General features: G+C 46.4%; 1 protein-coding gene across 1 annotated transcript in view; it reads right to left on the reverse strand.

Annotated features, from left to right (window-relative positions):
- The window catches only part of LOC126236970 (golgin subfamily B member 1-like), a 535,118-nt gene that overhangs the window by 287,238 nt on the left and 228,298 nt on the right, over positions 1–19,582 (reverse strand). The window contains exon 18 of the mRNA XM_049946677.1: positions 2,317–2,830. Within this exon, the coding sequence (XP_049802634.1) occupies positions 2,317–2,830 (514 nt within the window). The remainder of the gene's footprint in view (positions 1–2,316; positions 2,831–19,582) is intronic.

A 19,582-nucleotide genomic window follows, 5' to 3' on the forward strand; every position in this document is an offset into this window, starting at 1 on the left:
TGGGGATCTGTGGATAATCTCAGTGAAGTGTTGAGAATTTCGTATGGCAGTGCCTTTATGATTGGCAAGCTCCATATGACTTGTATTTGTGGCCATTGGGTGCCATGCCTGTTGACTCCCAAACAAAAGGCAGTGTGAATCGAGATAAGCTGTAAGGTGCTGCATCTCTTTGCTGATCAACAGCATATGTTTAAGGAATCAGTTATTCCCGGAGATGAGTCATGGCTTCATCGTTATTATCCTGAAGGAACATGTGCGAAAGTTGTGATGGTGATCACATTTTTTGGCTGTGGCAGAATGATTTATCAGCATACAGCTCCCCCCTCAGAATACTGTTACAGCAGCATACAACATGTCAGTTTGGCTAAACTGAGGAAGCACATTGCAACAAAACAACCAGAACTTTCTCGGACTGGGTGGTGACTTCATCATGAGAATGTGTGCCCTCGCAACGCAAATCAAGTCAAGCAGCTTCTGACTCAATTCAACATTACCTGTGCACCACTTTTGCCTTATGGCCCCGATCTTGCACCTTGCGATTCTCCCCCTGCCCCCCCCCCCCCCTTTTCCCTCACTAAAAGCAAAACTTTGGGGAATTTGATTTCTCTGAAGCAGTGCTCAAGAAAACAGGTTATTCACATGGACCTGATAAATAATATCCTGCACCATGTGTTCGAAGAGTGGGAGAGACATTATAGAAAGTACATTCAAGTAGGGGGGGTACACTTTGAAAATGATCATATAAACATTGAAATGGAGTAATTAACATCCATGAAATAAAAATCAGTTTCAGTCTTTGTTGATTAATCCTTGTACAAAAAATTTAAGAACCTTCTAGAAATGGTAAATACTAAATAAAAAATACTTGCTAGTGATTGTATTTGAAATGGCAATCTGGAGCGTACCAGCTAGTGACATTAACAGCTATTCCACACTGCGTGCAGCAAAGGATGACCAATATGAGACATGCTGTTAAAGGTAATGGGCCATTGGCATTTTAGACATGTGCTATCACAGTTTTGGTTTCCTATGAGAAAGTATCTTTTAACAATGCTGGGGGCAAGAGTACACAAACTGGCAAGTTGCACAGACTAATTTTAAAAGTAAGCCATTCACATAGTTAAGGGCCTAACATTAAGCTGACACAATTAATGAAGCCTGCAGGACTTAAGTATTATATTAAAAGAATTTGGGAAAAATTATATGCAGCATCAATTTTATTTATGGGCTTAAATTAATGAAATCTGTCCTTGGTGTAGAAACTAATTAATAAGTTCTATTCAGTAAAAAAACTAATACTTATTCCATGATCTGGAAAAACATTATTCTGTGTGGGTTGCATTATTATAGCTCAAGAAATTTTCTTTGATACATTTGTGTAATTTAAGAATTTATTAGGTTTCTGGTACCCTCATTGGAAGTGTGTCTGCTACAACAGATAAATTTCCTGTGAAGTCAAACAATGTAACAGTGGGAATTATTGGTATATGACAGGGTAGCAAACTGTCCTGCATTTTGCCACATTTCAGAGAACTTTGTTAGATATACTTCTACCTGGATATACTGCAGGAGAAATTTGTTTCTTCTTAACAACTCCTATACAACAGAGAAATTCTTGAGCACAATTAAGCAGTAATTAAGAAACCTGAAAATGGCTAATACATAGATCACATAATGAGCATTTCTTTATTATTCCACATGGAAACCATCCACAAGAATACTGAAGACTAGACAGGCAGAATGGATAAATAATGAGTACACACTGAATTGTTAAACATGAAGCAACAGCTCTATTGCTAGAGCACAGGATGGAAACTGGTTGTGACTTGAAGGAACAGTCCACCCATCTTTCTAAATCAATTCTCACATTCATATAAATCATATAGGGAAGCTACAGGAAAGCAAAACACAATAGCTTGAGTGAAATTTGTTGTCACTCCATCCAAATGAGACTGCTGAGCTTTAAAAATATTTCTCTCACACAAGGTAGTGCATTAAGAACCAGTTTTTCTTACCTTCTTCACAAAGAAATTATTTTGTTATAAAGTGGTGTCTATGCAATGAATGGACAAACGATGCAAAATTTCTTTACTTCAATGTACATAATCATATGCAAGAGCATTTTTAATTCTGTAATAGGCTAAATCATCCTATACTGTTATCAGTTAAGACGTAATGTGTGCCGTTACAATAAGTATTACTATTAAAAGTGAAAACATCTCATAGCCATTAAGAGTCAATTATCCTATCCTCGTGTTACAATTTTTGTTTACAACATTTGAAAATTTAACAGAAAAAATGAAGACAGAAACCTACCATTTTTGTGGCACTATGTGCAGAATTCTTACTTCTTTTCCGCTCTTCAAACTGAGACTTAACTGTCGTGAAAAATTTATCAAAGTAGTGTTTGACTGCCAAAAAAAGACATTCAGTTCTTTTCCTAGCATTTACTTCAAACTGTTTCCTTAACTCAGTAATTTCTTCTGCATATTTTTGCTTAAGAATATCAATTTCTTCTTGGAATTTGTCAGCATTGTTCATTAAAACAGTTTCATATCTGGCATTCGAATTATGTATTTCTGTTTCATATCTGGATTTTAAATTTTGTAATTCATCCTTGTATTTTAGTTCCAAATGTTGTATTTCTGTCTGTTGAGATGCACTTAGGTCCCTCACTAAGGTTTCAACCTTAGCCTCATAGTCCTTTTTTAATGTCTCCCGCTCATTAGAGTACTTTTTTCTTAATTCTTCTTTGATTGTTTGCAGTTGATTCTGATAATCTGTGATATGCTTCTTCGCTACATCCAGCTCTAAATCTTCTTCTAGCTCCCTGAAGACATTGAAGTGTCATCAGTATTTCAAAGAAATAGACTTTCTAAAATTACAATGTTTATCCCCTTAACCTGCACAATTCAGCTAATATAAGAAACCCTCTAAAGCAAATCAATAAAAATTATTACCTTACGAATTAGAAAAGATAAAAGACACTTAAAGATATGGAGTGTGGAAGAGGGGTACCTGTTCCCCCAAGAGAGAAAATGTGAGCATCAGAATAGCGTTAATATGCATACAAATGAAACTATATCCTGAGATTTTGAAACTTTAAAAACAGAAGAAATGGTTGAAAGAAATTAGGGAAACTTTTAGGAAGAAAACATAGGTAAATGTAGTAAATTATTTTATTGTGATCTCTGATTAGAAGAGAGAAACTGCATGTAAAGAAGAAGAAGAAACACGAATATACTGTCCACTTTTCCAGATGGCAGAAAATGTTCACAATGCATGCAAGAAAACAGAAATGAGCCTGAATAACATACAGACAGAGATAACCTTACTGGAATGCAAAAACAGAAATCTGATGCAGAATGGAGGAGTTTTCACTTAAGGGAGAGGGAGGGAGGAAGAGAGGAGAGGAGGGGAGAAGAGAGGGAGGGGGGACAGGGGGAGGGGGGACAGGGGGAGGGAGAACACGGGGAGGCGGGACAGGGGGAGGCAGGACAAGGGGAGTAAGAGGGAGAGAGTAACTGGTACATACAACACTAACGGTGAAAAAGAGAAAATTGAGGAGGGGAATATGTAGTGGAAAATAACAAATTGTCTTTTGGATAGTAAGAAGAGGGCAACAACAAGAAGCATAAAAAATATAAAATTATGACAGCTTATGTGAGTTATGCTAAAAACAGATGCATTCTTTTATGAGAAGTATAGTTAATATGATGCCTTGTCATGGTTCAGTGAAAGAATTAATTCACAAGTATGCCTGTCCAAAGGAGATACATTTAATGAAATTGGAAATGGAAGCTGACTTAATTATCAGATGGGTTAGTTTGGAAATGGAAGCTGACTTAATTATCAGCTGGATTAATTCTTTAGACAGTAAAACGTTTGTAACATTTAAGAGACTTTTTTTCATGCTTCTTATACTTGTTGGCAATGAAGTAAAATTTAATGGGGAACACAAAAGGAACAAAAGTTTCTACAAACACTATCAAGCATTGAGGTTTATTCACATGCAGACTACTGAGACCTTACAACATTCTACATTACCTACATATCTAGTTGAATTACCTCATGAATATTTTTGCATGAGCATTTCTCATTTACAGCCTCAATATATCTTACACTACAGACTACTGATAACACAAAAGGGCTTATCATAACACAGATAGTAGAACTTTCTTTAATATGAAGATTGCCTGGAAAATAGAGAATTACTGATTTTACAAAAATTACAAACAAGACTACTCTCCCTTCTACTACTCCACTTTAATTATTTTTTTTTTTTTTTTGTGGTTTAAGGAAGCAATCAAATTAATGTAAAATATAAATTATTACTTTAATTAAGATTTGGAGGCAATCATTTGAGTTCCTAAATCCACTATTATCTTGTATGGAATACAACTGCAACTCTGAGTTAAACTTGGGTCTTATGGCATTTAGATGCATTTGTGGCATTTAGATGCACATCATGTTCAGTAGTAACGGAAAAAAGTGCTCTACTGAAAGAAAGCTGTCTAGCACTACTCTCACATTACCTAAATTTATCAGTTTTTCATACACTCAAACCACAAACAATACAGTATTGTGCACATTAAGGCACAGCACACTCCACAATCCCTTAAGAACAAACAATAAACGTGTGTAAATGGGCATTTAATATGTTAACAATATTAAGAAAAGGATAGTATTAGGAAGGAAAGTTGCTACTCACCATATAGCGGAGATGCTGAGTTGGGATAGGCGCAACAAAAAGATTCATACAATTATAGCTTTCTGCCATTAAGGCCTTTGTCAGCAATGGAGACACACACACACACACACACACACACACACACACACACACAAAACTTGCACACACGTCTGCAGTTTCAGATAACTGAAACCACACTGCGAGCAGCAGTACCAGTGCATGATGGGAGTGGTGATTGGTTGGGGGTAAGGAGGAGGCTGGGGCAGGGAGGGGAAGGGATGGTATGGTGGGGTGGCGGACAGTGAGGTAACAGGGATGGGGTTAGATAGGTGAGAACAATGACTAAAGAAGGTTGAGACCAGGAGGGTTATGGGAACGTAGGATGTATTGAAGGGAAAGTTCCCACCTGCACAATTCAGAAAAGCTGGTGTTGGTGGGAAGGATCCATAAGGTACAGGTTGTGAAGCAATCATTGAGATGAGGGATATCACGTTTGGCAGCGTGTTCAGCAACAAGGTGGTCGTCTTGTTTTTTGGCCACAGTTTGTCGGTGGCCATTCATGTGGACAGTCAGCTTGTTCGTTGTCATGCCTACATAGAATGCAGCACATTGGTTGCAGCTTAGCTTGTAAATCACATGACTGGTTTCACAGGTAGCCCTGCCTTTGATGGGATAGGTGATGTTAGTGACCGGACTGGAGTAGGTGGTGGAAGGAGGATTTATGGGACAGGTCTTGCATCTAGGTCTATTACAGGGGTATGAGACATGAGGTAAGGATTTGAGAACAGGGGTTGTGTAAGGATGGACAAGTATATTGTGAAGGTTTGGTGGAGGGCGGAATACCACTGTAGGAGGGGTGGGAAGGATAGTGGGCAGGACATTTCTCATTTCAGGGCACGACAAGAAGTAACCGAAACCCTGGTGGAGAATGTAATTCAGTTGCTCCAGTCCCAGATGTTACGAGGGGAATGCTCCTCTGTGGCTGGACTGGGGGACTTTGGGAGGTGGTGGGAGTCTGGATCGATAAGGCACGAGAAATTTGTTTTTGTACAAGGTTGGGAGGATAATTACGGTTTGTGAAGGCTTCAGTGAGACCCACGGTATATTTTGAGGGACTGCTCGTCACTGCAGATGCGACAATCACTGGTGGCCGTACGGAAGGGTATTGAATGGGTGGCAGCTGTCAAAGTGGAGGTATTGCTGGTGGTTAGTAGGTTTGATATGGACGAAGGTACTGATGTAGCCATCTCTGAGGTGAAGGTCAACATCTAGGAAGGTGGCTAGTTGGGTTGAGTAGGACCAGGTGAAGCAAATGGGGGAAAAGTTGTTGAGGTTCTGGAGGAATGTGCATAGGGTGTCCTCACCTTCAATCCAGATAGCAAAGATGTCATCAATGAATCTGAACCAGGTGAGGGATTTAGGATTCTGGCTTTTTAGGAAGGATTCCTCTAGATGGCCCATGAATAGCTTGGCGTAGGATGGTGCCATGTGGGTGCTCATAGCTGTACCTCAAATTTGTTTGTAGGTAATGCCTTCAAAGGGGAAGTAATTGTGGGTGAGGATATAGTTTGTCATTGTGACTAGGAAGGAGGTTGTTGGTTTGGAATCCGTAGGCCGTTTGGAAATGTTGTGTTCAACAGTAGTATGGAAATGGACGTTAGGAATGTTAGTGTACAAGAAGGTGGCATCAACAGTGATGAGCAGGGCACCGTGTGGTAAAGGGATAGGAACTGTGGAGAGTCGGTAGAGGAAATGGTTGGTATCTTTTATATCGGAGGATACGTTCTGGGTAATAGGGTGAAGGTGTTGGTCTACGAGAGCAGAGATTCTCTCAGTTGGGGCACAGTGACTGGCCACAATGGATTGTCCTGGGTGGTTGGGTTGGTTGGTTGGTTGGATTAAAGGGACCAGACTGCGACGGTCATCAGTCCCTTTTTCCAAAAAATTAAAACCACCCAAAGAGAATAAAAACGAACAGCAGGAAAGACGTCAGACGACACAGGACAAGAAATACTCCTACAGAGATCAGACAAAACAAATTAAAATCACACAGAGTGTGATGGTGGTTGGCCAACCATAGATATAAAAAGGAAAAGCCAACCACCGAGAACACATTAAAAACTCAGCGTAAAATCGTAGGCCAATGGCCAGAATCAACACAAAAGAACAGAACAAACACTCAGAGTAAACGATAAAAACCCCCTGCCCGAATAAAACGTAAAACTAAGCCAGCCATAACAGGGTCATCAGATAAAAGGGCAGGGAGCATATCAGGCAGCGCAAATGTCTGCCAACAAAATGTGGGCCACTGTCAAAGCCACCCTGCAGCGACATAGAGGAGGGTCCTCCCGGCGCAGTAAATAACTGTGTGTCAGCCGGGAGTGGCCAATGCGGAGCCGACAAAGGACGACTGAGTCCCTGCAGTTGGCTCGCATGGATGACCGCCACACAGTCGTCGTCTCCTTAATGGCACGGAGTTTATTGGGCGTGATCCGATCGCGCCATTCAGTGTCCCAAAGCGCAAAAACTTTTCGGCAGAGGACTGCCCGCAAATCAGTTTACTCGTGGCCTCTTTCGCCAGGTGGTCAACATGTTCATTGCCCGGGATACCGACATGACCGGGGATCCACACAAAGACCACAGAGCGGCCGCAACGGGCAAGAGTAAGCAGGGACTCTTGGATAGCCATCACCAGACGAGAACGAGGGAAACACTGGTCGAGAGCTCGTAAACCACTCAGGGAATCGCTACAGATAACGAAGGACTCACCTGAGCAGGAGCGGATAAACTCTAGGGCACGAAAGATGGCGACCAGCTCAGCAGTGTAAATGCTCCAGCCATCCTGCAAGGAACGTTGTTCGGAATGGTCCCCTAGAGTGAGTGCATACCCGACACGACCAGCAACCATCGAACCGTCAGTGTAAACAATGCCAGAGCCCTGATACGTGGCCAGGATGGAATAAAAGCGGCGGCGGAAGGCCTCTGGAGGGACTGAGTCCTTCGGGTCCTGTGCCAAGTCGAGCCGAAGGCAAGGGCGAGGAACACACCATGTGGGTGTATGCAAAGTGGCCCGGAAAGGAGGTGGAACAGTGAAAACCCGAAGCCAGGAGAGAAGCTCTTTGACGCGGACCATGATTGTACAACTAGACCGGGGCCGACGTTCTGGCAGATGGACGACCAATCGCGGGAACAGGAGACGATAGTTTGGATGCCCGGGCAAGCTTAAAACATGGGCAGCATAAGCGGCCAGCAAACGTTGACGCCGTAACCGCAGGGGACGGACACCTGCCTCCACTAGTATGCTGTCCACAGGGCTGGTGCGGAAAGCACCAGTGGCAAGCCGTATGCCGCTGTGTAGGATTGGGTCCAGTACCCGCAGCGCAGATGGGGATGCTGAGCCATAAGCCAGGCTCCCATAATCCAGACGAGACTGAATTAACGCCTGGTAGAGCCGTATCAGGGTAGATCGGTCGGCGCCCCAGCGGGTGTGGCTCAAGCATCTCAGAGCATTTAGATGCCGCCAACACGCCTGTTTAAGCTGCCGAATCTGAGGCAGCCAAGTCAGCTGGGCATCAAAAACTACACCCAAAAACCTGTGGGTCTCCACCACAGCAAGGAGTTCATCGGCAAGATAAAGCCGTGGATCAGGATGGACTGTTCGGCGCCGGCAGAAATGCATAACGCGGGTCTTGGCAGCCGAAAACTGAAAACCATGCGCTACAACCCAAGACTGCGCCTTGCGGATAGCACCCTGTAGCTGATGTTCAACAGCTGCAATGCCAGTAGAGCTGTAGTAAAGGCAGAAGTCGTCAGCATACAGGGAAGCGGAGACAGAATTTCCCACGGCCGCAGTGAGCCCGTTAATGGCTATTAAAAACAGGCAGACACTTAAAACAGAACCCTGTGGCACACCGTTCTCCTGGACGTGGGAGGAACTATATGAGGCTGCGACTTGCACGCGGAAGGTACGATACGACAGAAAATTGCGGATAAAAATCGGCAGAGGACCCCAAAGACCCCATCCATGAAGCGTAGAAAGGATGTGATGACGCCATGTCGTATTGTACGCGTTCCGCATGTCGGAAAAGACAGCGACCAGGTGCTGACGGCGGGCAAAGGCAGTACGGATGGCCGACTCCAGGCTCACCAGATTGTCGGTGGCGGAGCGGCCTTTACGGAACCCACCCTGAGACGGAGCCAGAAGGCCCCGAGACTCCAGTACCCAATTCAAGTACCGGCTCACCATCTGTTCAAGCAACTTGCAAAGAACGTTGGTGAGGCTAATGGGACAGTAGCTGTCCACCTCCAGAGGGTTCTTTCCAGGTTTCAAAACAGGGATGACAATGCTTTCCCGCCACTGCGACGGAAACTCCCCCTCGACCCAAAGACGGTTGTAAAGATCGAGGAGGCGCCGCTGGCAGTCCACTGAAAGGTGTTTCAGCATCTGATAGTGGATGCCATCTGGCCCAGGAGCGGTATCAGGGCAAGCGGCTAGGGCACTGTGAAATTCCCACTCACTGAATGGAGCATTATAAGATTCTGGGTGGTGGGTGCGAAAAGAAAGGCTCCGACATTCCATCTGCTCTTTAATGGAGCGGAAGGCCAGTGGGTAATTGGAAGAAGCGGAACTAAGAGCAAAATGCTCTGCCAAGCTGTTGGCAATTTCGCCGGAGTCTGTACAAACTGCTCCATTCAGTGAGAGCGCAGGGATGCTGACAGGGGTCCGATAGCCATAGAGGCGTCGGATCTTGGCCCAGACCTGCGATGGAGAGACATGGAGGCCAATGGTGGACACATACCACTCCCAGCACTCCTGCTTGTTTTGGCGGATAAGGCGGCGGGCCCGCGCACGCAGCCGTTTGAAGGTGATGAGGTGTTCAATGCAGGGATGTCGCTTGTGACGCTGTAGCGCCCGCCGGCGATCTTTAATCGCTGCAGCGATCTCAGGCGACCACCAAGGCACAGTCCGCCGCCGAGGGGCCCAAAGGAACGGGGAATGGCAGATTCGGCGGCAGTAACGATGCCGGTGGTGACCGATTGAACCACCGCATCAATGTCATCATTAGAGAGAGGCTCAATAGCGGCAGTGGAGGAGAACAAGTCCCAGTCAGCCTTATTCATAGCCCATCTGCTAGGGCGCCCAGAAGAGTGACGCTGTGGTAGTGACAGAAAGATCGGAAAGTGGTCACTACCACACAGGTCGTCATGCACACTCCATTGGACAGACGGTAAGAGGCTAGGGCTACAGATTGAAAGGTCAATGGCGGAGTATGTGCCATGCGCCACACTGAAGTGTGTGAAGGCATCATCATTTAAAATCGAGAGATCGAGCTGCGACAATAAATGCTCAACGGTGGCGCCTCGACCTGTTGCCACTGACCCACCCCACAGAGGGCTACGGGCGTTGAAGTCGCCCAATAGCGAGAAAGGTGGCGGCAATTGGACTATCAGCGCAGCCAGGACATGCTGCGAGACATCACCATCCGGTGGAAGGTAAAGACTGCAGACGGTAACAGCCTGTGGCGTCCACACCTGAACAGCGACAGCCTCTAAAGGTGTTTGGAAAGGGACAGACTCGCTGTGCAGAGTGTGAAGGACATAGAGGCAGACGCCACCAGACACCCTTTCATATGCTGCCCAGTTCTTATAATAACCCCGACAGCCATGGAGGGCGGGGGTTCGCATTGCTGGAAACCAAGTTTCCTGAAGAGCAATGCAGAAGAAAGGGTGAAGGCTGATAAGTTGGCGGAGCTCAGCTAGATGGTGGAAGAAACCGCTGCAGTTCCACTGGAGGATGGTATTGTCCATTGCGGAGAAAGGTGTGACGGGACTGGGAAGGCAGATTACACCGCTGGGTCACCTGCTGCCTCCGATGGAGCACCCGTGCTAGTGCTATCCATTGTGTCTGAGGGATCGGCGAGATCGAGGTCCTCAGCGGACGCAAGGATCTCCACCTCATCCTCTGAAGCAGAGCTTTTAGGTAGCGGTGGAGTAGGTGCCACCGCAGGTGTCTTGGACTTACGGGTCTTCAAAGTCGTTTTCTCTCGCTGTTCCTTTGGTTGCCGTTGTTGAGAGGGCTTATTGGAGTCAGTCTCCGGGACCGAAGAGGATCGCGAAGACTGTCGACCAGCGACCTGTGGCTTCTTCTGTAAGATACTGCAGTCCGGCGAGCAAGGGGAATGAGGCTCTCCACAGTTGACAGAGACGGGAGGCGGAGCACATGGAGTATCGGGATGAGATGGGCGTCCACAATCTCGACATGTGAGGCTAGAAGTACAGCGAGAGGACATGTGACCGAACTTCCAGCACTTAAAGCACCGCATCGGGGGAGGGATATAGGGTTTGACGTCACACCGGTAGACCATCACCTTGACCTTCTCTGGTAAGGTATCACCTTCGAAGGCCAAGATGAAGGCACCGGTAGCTACCTGATTGTCCCTCGGACCCCGATGAACACGCCGGACGAAATGTACGCCTCGGCGCTCTAAATTGGTGCGCAGCTCATCATCAGACTGCAAAAGGAGGTCCCTATGGAAAATAACACCCTGGACCATATTTAAACTCTTATGTGGGGTGATGGTAACGTGAACATCCCCCAACTTGTCACAAGCAAGTAACCTGCGTGACTGGGCAGAGGATGCCGTTTCTATCAAAACTGACCCAGAGCGCATTTTGGACAAGCCCTCCACCTCCCCAAACTTGTCCTCTAAATGCTCTACAAAGAACTGAGGCTTCACGGATAGAAACGAGTCCCCATCAGCTCTGGTACAGACAAGATAACTGGGCGAATACACGTCACTGTCATTCATTGCCTTTCATTCCTCCCATGGTGTGGCCAGGGATGGGAATGATTTGGGGTCATAAACGTTGGCTTTAAAATGAGTCCTCGAACGCTTAGAGACTGCTGGTGGCTGGCTGCCAGCGAGAGATGATGTACCACGCTTCATTGCGGGTCATCCGCCCTGATGCCACCTACTCCGACCAAGGGCCCTCCCCACGGGCGCCACCCAGCCGCAGCAATAGCCACCTGGCAGGATGGCCATTGCCGGGAGTCCTGATGCCCCAGGGAGATGGGCATCTACTCCTTGGCATACGTGGGGAGTTAACGGCGCAGGCATCAGTAGAGCGATCCCTGTGTTGTCAGGGGGCTACAACCAACAGGGTACATGGCGGCCCCACCACAACGGACTGGCTACCGTGCTGGATCTTGGGTGCAAAAATGTCCAAGGTTGTCGTCGCAGTTAAAAGCAACACTGCAGAGTGCAGCGTGGTAATCGCACCCAGGGACGTATCCTCGCCCAAGAGATGGAAAACGAGCGGGACATCATTGCAACGACGAAAAAGCCGGCTAAAGGTCTCAATGCACGACGGATACAGTGCACCATGTAAGGCGCCCTTCCCCAATTGGCTCGCTCTTCGGAATAATTTAGAAAGATGGAGGTCAAACCCAAGAGGGGACCATCACATAAGGCCGAAACATTTGAGACTCCTTTTAGTCGCCTCTTACGACAGGCAGGAATACCGCGGGCCTATTCTAGCCCCCGAACCTGCAGGGGAGGGGGGGGGGGGGGGTGGTTGGGTTTATGGACTTTAGGAAGCATGTAGAAGGTGGGGGTGCAGGGAGTGGTAGAGGTAAGTAGAGAGATGGACTCTTGGGAGAGGTTCTGGGATGGACCTAAGGATTTGAGTAGTGATGGAGATCCTACTGGATTACTGGAATGGGGTCACTGTGGCAAGTTTTGTAGGTGGATGTATCTGACAGCTGATGGAGTCCTTTCACCAGGTAATCCTTGCGGTTCAAAACAATGATGGTCGAGCCTCTGTCTGCAGGTAGGATTATAAGGTCAGGATCAGTTTTTAGATGGTGGACTTAGGTTCTTTCTGCGGATGTAAGGTTAGATTGCATGTTGAGGGATTTAGGGAATGATGGTGAGGCAAAGTTAAGAAACTCTGGAAAGCTAACAGGGGTTAGTTTGGAGGCAGTGGGGGTGGATCATGGTTGGATAGAGGAGTGAACTGAGTTAGGTAAGTTTCAATAGTAGTCTTTGGTTGAGTCTGGCTGGTCGGGTTGGTGGCAAAAAAGTGTTTCCACTGTAGGGACCGGGAGTAGGAAAGAAGGTCTTTAATAAGTCCTGCATGATTGAATTTGGGAGTGAGGCAAAAGGTGAGGCCTTTGGAAAGGACTGATATTTCTGTGGGAGTAAGGCTTCTGGAGGAAAGATTCATGTCTGTGTTGCGGGTCTGTTTAGGTTCTGGGTTCTGTGTTCTGTGTTCTGTGTGGTGGTGGGAGGGAGTTTTGGAGGGTTGGGTAAGCGTAGGTCTGCGAGACAGGGTTTGTCAGCTATTAGGGGATGTGGGGGAGGTTTGGAGGTTGTTGTAGAGGTGGTGGACAGTGGTACTCTGAGGTGGGAATAGGAAGTGAGCAGGATGGAGAGCTTTTTGAGGTTGCATTGTGCATGTTGCTCAAGTTCCTGCGGGGCAAGAATTTCAATGTGTGTTATGGATTCCAGGAATTTGGGATCACATAGCAGGAGAATTTTGCGGATGGAGAGAAAGTACTGCAAGGAGGATTGGGCGTGGTTGATATGGGTTTGCAGGACTATGTTGGTGAGGGCTAAGCATTGGCAGAATCCTAACAGGTGGAGGTCATTGTGGAAGGAGGGGTGGCAACCAGAGATAGGTCATTTGATGGTAAGGCCATTAGGGGAGATTTCATGAGCCAAGCAACAATGCAGGAACAGTACGTGGCACTGGGATCTGGCTAGGGATAAGGAAACTGTCCTCACCCATATAGCCCCATCCCTGTTACCATTCCAGCACTACACAGCTGTCATTTCACCGCCACACCCAGTCTTTGAATTTCTCTTTATTTTATTTGTCTCCTTTCAGCTACCCCCTCCCCCCCCCCCCCGACCCCACCTTATCTCCTGCCCTCAACGTAAACTGCAGCACTTCACTGTCCACCGCCCCACCACACTATACCTCCTCCTCCCTGCCCCAGCCTCCTCCTTACCCCCACCCAGTCACCACTCCTATCATGCACTAATGCTGCTGCTCGGAGTGTGGTTTCAGTTATCTGAAACTGCAGACGTGTGTGTGTGTGTGTGTGTGTGTGTGTGTGTGTGTGTGTGTGTGTGTATGTGTGTGTGTGTCCATTGCTGACAAAGGCCTTAATGGCCAAAGGCTATAACTGTGTGAATCTTTTTGTTGTGCCTATCGCGATTCAGCATCTCTGCTATATGGTGAGTAGCCCCTTTCCTTCCTAATATTGTTACATTCCATCCTGGATTTTCCATTGTTTGATTTAAGAAAAGGATAGATTGCTGTTCACCATAAAAATGACCTTTTGAGCTGCAAACAGGCACATGTTACACATTAAAACTTTAGGCCAGAGCCTCCTTCAGCAAAGGCAACACACAGCACTGCTGGTGGTAGCAGTCATGTGTGCATAAGGTGTGCTTACTTGTGCGAATGAATATGTGTGTGTGTGTGTGTGTGTGTGTGTGTGTGTGTGTGTGTGTGTGTGTGTTTGCTGATGAAGACTCTGGAAAAAAGCTATAATGTGTTGTGTTTGCAATTCAATGGGTCATCCTCATGGTGTATAGCAAACTGTCCTTTTCGTAATATTGTTGGTATTCCAGCCTAGAGTTTCCATATGATTCAGCATTTTGTTAGACAGCTCATATTTTCCCCAAATTATTTTCAGCAATATCATTTCTTTTTTTCAAACTTACCTCAGAAAGATTGTCTTCAAAAGGCTACAAAGCAAAAATAATTTTACCTCCTTTCATTTAGAACAACTGCAGAATAAATTTTTACAGAACAGTGGCACCAGTAATATGGAATCAAGTTACAACACAGACCATTAACTTATGTTGCAAATACAATGACAGAACAGAACATCAACAATTTTAAGTTCTTATGCAACTGTGAACTCTAGTCGTTATAAGACATACAACGAGTAACCAACACATAATCAGGAAGATAAAATTTTAGACCAACCTAAGATGAAATCATGCATTTACAAAAGAGACACAAGTTCACTTGTTACAGTATTGGAAACGGAATGAGAATTACCTCCAGGAAGTGAAGACACTGAGATAAAAGTGTAAAAAGAAAAAAAAAAAAAAAAAAACAATCATATCTTTCAGAACTATTATTTCAATTCTCTGGGAGGAATTAGCAATATGCTGAGAGAGGTTAAAAAGAAAGGGTAGGTCACTGAAAGCCCTGGATGAGAGGGATCCATATATATATTTTTCCTCTACAGAGTAAAACAAACACATCTTATTCTGCAGCATGAGTAAACTATAACAGCAATTTGTCTTATAGACATGAGGAATGTTCTGCTCCATGCCATATATACAACAGATCTAAAGCGCCGATATGAAATTTCCTGGCAGATTAAAACTGTGTGCAGGACCGAGACTCGAACTCGAGACCTTTGCCTGTCGAGGGCAAGTGCTCTACCAACTGAGCTACCCAAGCATGAATCACGCCTCGTCCTCACAGCTTTACTTCTGCCAGTACCTCGAGTCCTATCTTCCAAATTTTACAGAAGCTCTCCTGCGAACCTAGCAGAACTAGCACTCCTGAAAGAAAGTATACTGCAGAGACATGGCTTAGCCACAGCCTGGGGGATATTTCCACAATGAGATCTCATTCTGGAAACATCCCCCAGGCTGTGGCTAAGCCATGTCTCCACAATATCCTTTCTTTCAGGAGTGCTAGTTCTGCAAGGTTCGCAGGAGAGCTTCTGTAAAGTTTGGAAGGTAGGAGACGAGTTGCTGGCAGAAGTAAAGCTGTGAGGATGGGGCGTGAGTCATGCTTGGGTAGCTCAGTGGTAGAGCACTTGCCCGCGAAAGGCAAAGGTCCCAAGTTCGAGTCTCGCTCCTGCACACAGTTTTAATCTGCCAGGAAGTTTCATATCAGCGCACACTCCGCTGCAGAGTGAAATTCTCATTCTAGATCTAAAGCATGTAACTACAGGATAATACACACATCAAAAAAAGTTTTGCATCACCTAATTCCGTGAGTTCCGGAACCTGTACAGAAAATTGGTTGGTTGGTTGGTTGACTGGTTTAAAAGAGGGAAGAAGGGACCAAGCTATGAGGTCATCAGTCCCTTATTCCTAATAAAACAATGCCACAAGTGTGAGAATAAAACGGACGAGACATATAACACAAAATGTAAAGAAAGGAAAAACCACAAGAACGAAGGAGAGGCAACGAACCCTACAAGGCACAAAAGAGGACAAGAAAACAACAGAGATGCTAGAAACAGAAGAGAGTAAAGCAAGAAAGCAGATTACAGTGGCTGGCTGGCCACGAGAACAAAAAGGAGAAGCCAGCCACTCTGCAATACATTAAAACTTCCACCCTAAAAGCACTAGGGTGGAGGACACAAAGGGACAAAGGACATGCAATAAAACCTACATAGAATTAAAAAACCCATTCTGACGGATAAAACTTAAAACTAAAGCTGCTGTTGAGGCATCGTCGCCCAACACTGAAGGTAGGGAGCTGGGAAAGTTAAAAGTCAGCCAAAGAGCGGGCAGGCATGCAAGAGGTGGATGACTGTCATTTGGGAGTCACTGCGACACATAGGTGGGTCCTTGCGACAGAGTAGGTGACCATGCGTTAGCCATGTATGGCCAATGCAGAGCCGGCAGAGGCCAGCTGATTCCCTGCGAGAGGACCGCCTGGAAGACTTCCACACATTCATTATCTCTTTAATGATACACAGCTGTCGTGCATACTGTTATGTCATTCCATCTCCCGAAGCGGTTTCCGCATCGCCTGTTTGGCCAGCTTGTCGGCAAGTTTGCTGCTTGGGATTCCGTGTCCAGGGGTCCAGACAAACACCACTGAATAACGGGACCGTTCCAGGGCATAGATGGAGTCCTGGATGGATGCTACCAGGAGATGGCGAGGGTAGCACTGGTCGATAGCTTGTAGGCTGCTCAGTGCGTCAGTACACAGCAGAAATGACATGCCAGGGCATTAGCCCCGACCTGAGCTGCTGATGCAGGAGATTGACTGCTGCTGGTGGGAAAAGGAGGCAGTAATTCGGATGCTCAGGAGAACTGTGAATGTGTGTAATGTAACTGGTGAGCAGTTGTACACGTTGGAACTACAATGGAGGGGCCCCAGCCTCCACCAATACGCTGGTCACAGGACTCATCCTGAAAGCTCCTGTCGCTAGTCGAATGCCGCAGTGGTGCACAGGGTCAAGTAAATGCAATGCTGAGGGCACTGCCGAAGCATAAACAACACTCCCATAGTCAATTTGGGATTGGACAAGGGCTCCATAGAGCTGCAGCAACATAGAGCAATCTGCACCCCAACTGGTACTGCTCAGGCAACAGAGGGCATTGAGGTGCTGCCAGCACTTCTGCTTAAGCTGACGAAGATGAGGAAGCCAAGTCAATCGAGCATCGAAAACCAGTCCTATGAATCGATATGTCTCCACTACAGTGAGTTGATCGTCATGAAGGTGAAGTTCTGGGTCCGGATGAACAGTATGACACCGACAGAAGTGCATGACACATGACTTTGTAGCTGAAAACTGGAAGCCGTGTGCTAGAGCCCATGACTGCGCATTGTGGATGGCTCCCTGTAGGCGATGCTCAGCAACATCGGTATTGGAGCAGCAGTACAAAATGCAGAAGTTGTCTGCATACAGAGAAGGTGAGACGGAGGGCCTGACAGCTGCTGCTAGACTGTTAATGGCCACTAAAAGTAGAGAGACACTCAATACAGAGCCCTGCAGGACTCCATTCTCCTGGATATGGATGGAACTATGGGAGGCACTGACTTGAGACATGGAAATTACGGAGTGACAGGAAGTTTTGGATAAAAATCGAGAGCAGGCCCCGGAGACCCCATTCATACAACCTGTCATGGATATGATGTCGCCAGGTCATGTCGTATGCTTTAAGTAAGTCAAAAAAGGCGGCAACCAGGTGATGCTGTCTGGAAAACGCTGTTTGGATGGCAGACTCAAGGGACACAAGATTATCAGTGGTAGAGCGACCCTGGTGGAAGCCACCCTGGCATGGAGCCAGTAGGCCACGTGACTCCATGACCCAATCCAACTGCCAACACACCATACATTTCAGCAGCTTTCAAAGAAAGTTGGCGAGGCTCATGGGCCGATAGCTATCCACATCAAGTGGGTTTTTACCGGGTTTGAGCACCAGAATGATGGTGGTCTCCCGCCATTGCAATGGAATAACGCCATCACACCAGATCCAGTTGAAGACGATGAGGAGATATTGCTTGTAGTTATATGAGAGATGTTTAATCATCTGGCTGTGGATCCGATCATGCCCAGGAGCTGTGTCAGGGCAATGTGCAAGGGCACTGAGGAGCTCCCACTCCGTAAATGGGGCGTTATAGGATTCACTGTGGCATGTAGTGAATAAGAGGACGTTCCCTTCCAGCCGCCGTTCAAGAGTGCGAAAGGCTGGGGGATAATTCTCCGATGCAGAGGCTCAAGCGAAGTGCTCAGCAAAGTGCTTGGCAATCGCGTTTGTGTCAGTAGATAACACGCCATTTATGGTAACACCAGGAACACCTGTTGAGGTCTAGTACCCGAAAAAACATTTGATCTTTGCCCAGACTTTGGAAGGTGATGTATGGCACCCAATGGTCAGGACCTATCTCTCATAACACTCCTGCTTCCGTCGTTTGATAACTTGGCCAACGCGGGCACGGAGCCGTTAAAAGGTTGTGAGGTGGTCCAGGGAAGGGTGCCGCTTATGCTCCTGTAGAGCTTGCCGACATTCCTTAATTGCTTCAGCGACTTCCGGCGACCACCAAGGGACTGCCTTACACCTCGGGTACCCTAAAGAGCAAGGGATCGCATTTTCTGCCATAGAAATAATTGTTGTAGTCACCTACTCAACCATCACATCGATGTTACCGTGTGGGGGAGATTCAACGGTGACATCAGAGGTGAAAGTTTCCCAGTCCACCTTGTTTAAAGCCCATCTGGGTAGGCGTCCGAGGGCCTGATGCTGGGGCAGTGACAGGAAGATGGGGAATTAGTCACTACCACACAGGTTGTCATGTGCTCTCCAGTGGATAGATGGGAGAAGTCCTGGGCTGCAAATTGATAAAGCAATGGGCGAGTAAATACCATGAGCCACACTAAAATAAGCGGCAGCCCCAGTATTTAAGAGGCAGAGGTCGAACTGAGACTGTAAAGTTTCGACATCTCTGTCTCGGGCAGTAAGCTCACTCCCACCCCACAAGGGGTTATGGGTGTTAAAATCTCCCAAAAGTAGGAAAAGTTTAGGGAGTAAATCAATCAGTGTATCTAATACATTCGGGAGTACTGCACTATCTGGAGGAAGATATTTGAGGGTCACTCCAAAATAAATGCACACTATTTTTGTAAAAATACAGTTTTCATTCTGCATATGTGAAAGTTTTACAGTGTGTAGCTACATCCTTCCCGCTTGTTTACAAACTTAGTTCAACCTGTTCCCTTGAGTGGTGCCATCACAGCATGTCTTCAAGATGGCTGCTACACTTGATGTTTGTCAGAAGCAATGTGCTGTCATAGAATTCCTGTGCTGTGAAAACGAGACAGTGGGAAACATCCATAAGAGATGGAAAAAGGTGTATGGAGATGCTGCTGTCGATCGCAGTACAGTTAGTCGGTGGGCAAGCAGGTTACGTGATGAAAGTGGGCACGGCAATATTGAGGATTGTCCTCGCAGCGGCAGGCCTCATACTGCACACACTCCAGATAATGTACAGAGAGTTAACGAATTGGTGACTGCTGACAGACGCATCACAGTGAACGAATTGTCATGCTATGTTGGGATAGGGGAAGGAAGTGTCTGCAGAATACTGAAAGCGTTGGCGTTATAAAAGGTTTGT

Source organism: Schistocerca nitens, chromosome 2 (assembly GCF_023898315.1).
Source record: "Schistocerca nitens isolate TAMUIC-IGC-003100 chromosome 2, iqSchNite1.1, whole genome shotgun sequence".
NCBI classification, from domain to species: domain Eukaryota; kingdom Metazoa; phylum Arthropoda; class Insecta; order Orthoptera; family Acrididae; genus Schistocerca; species Schistocerca nitens.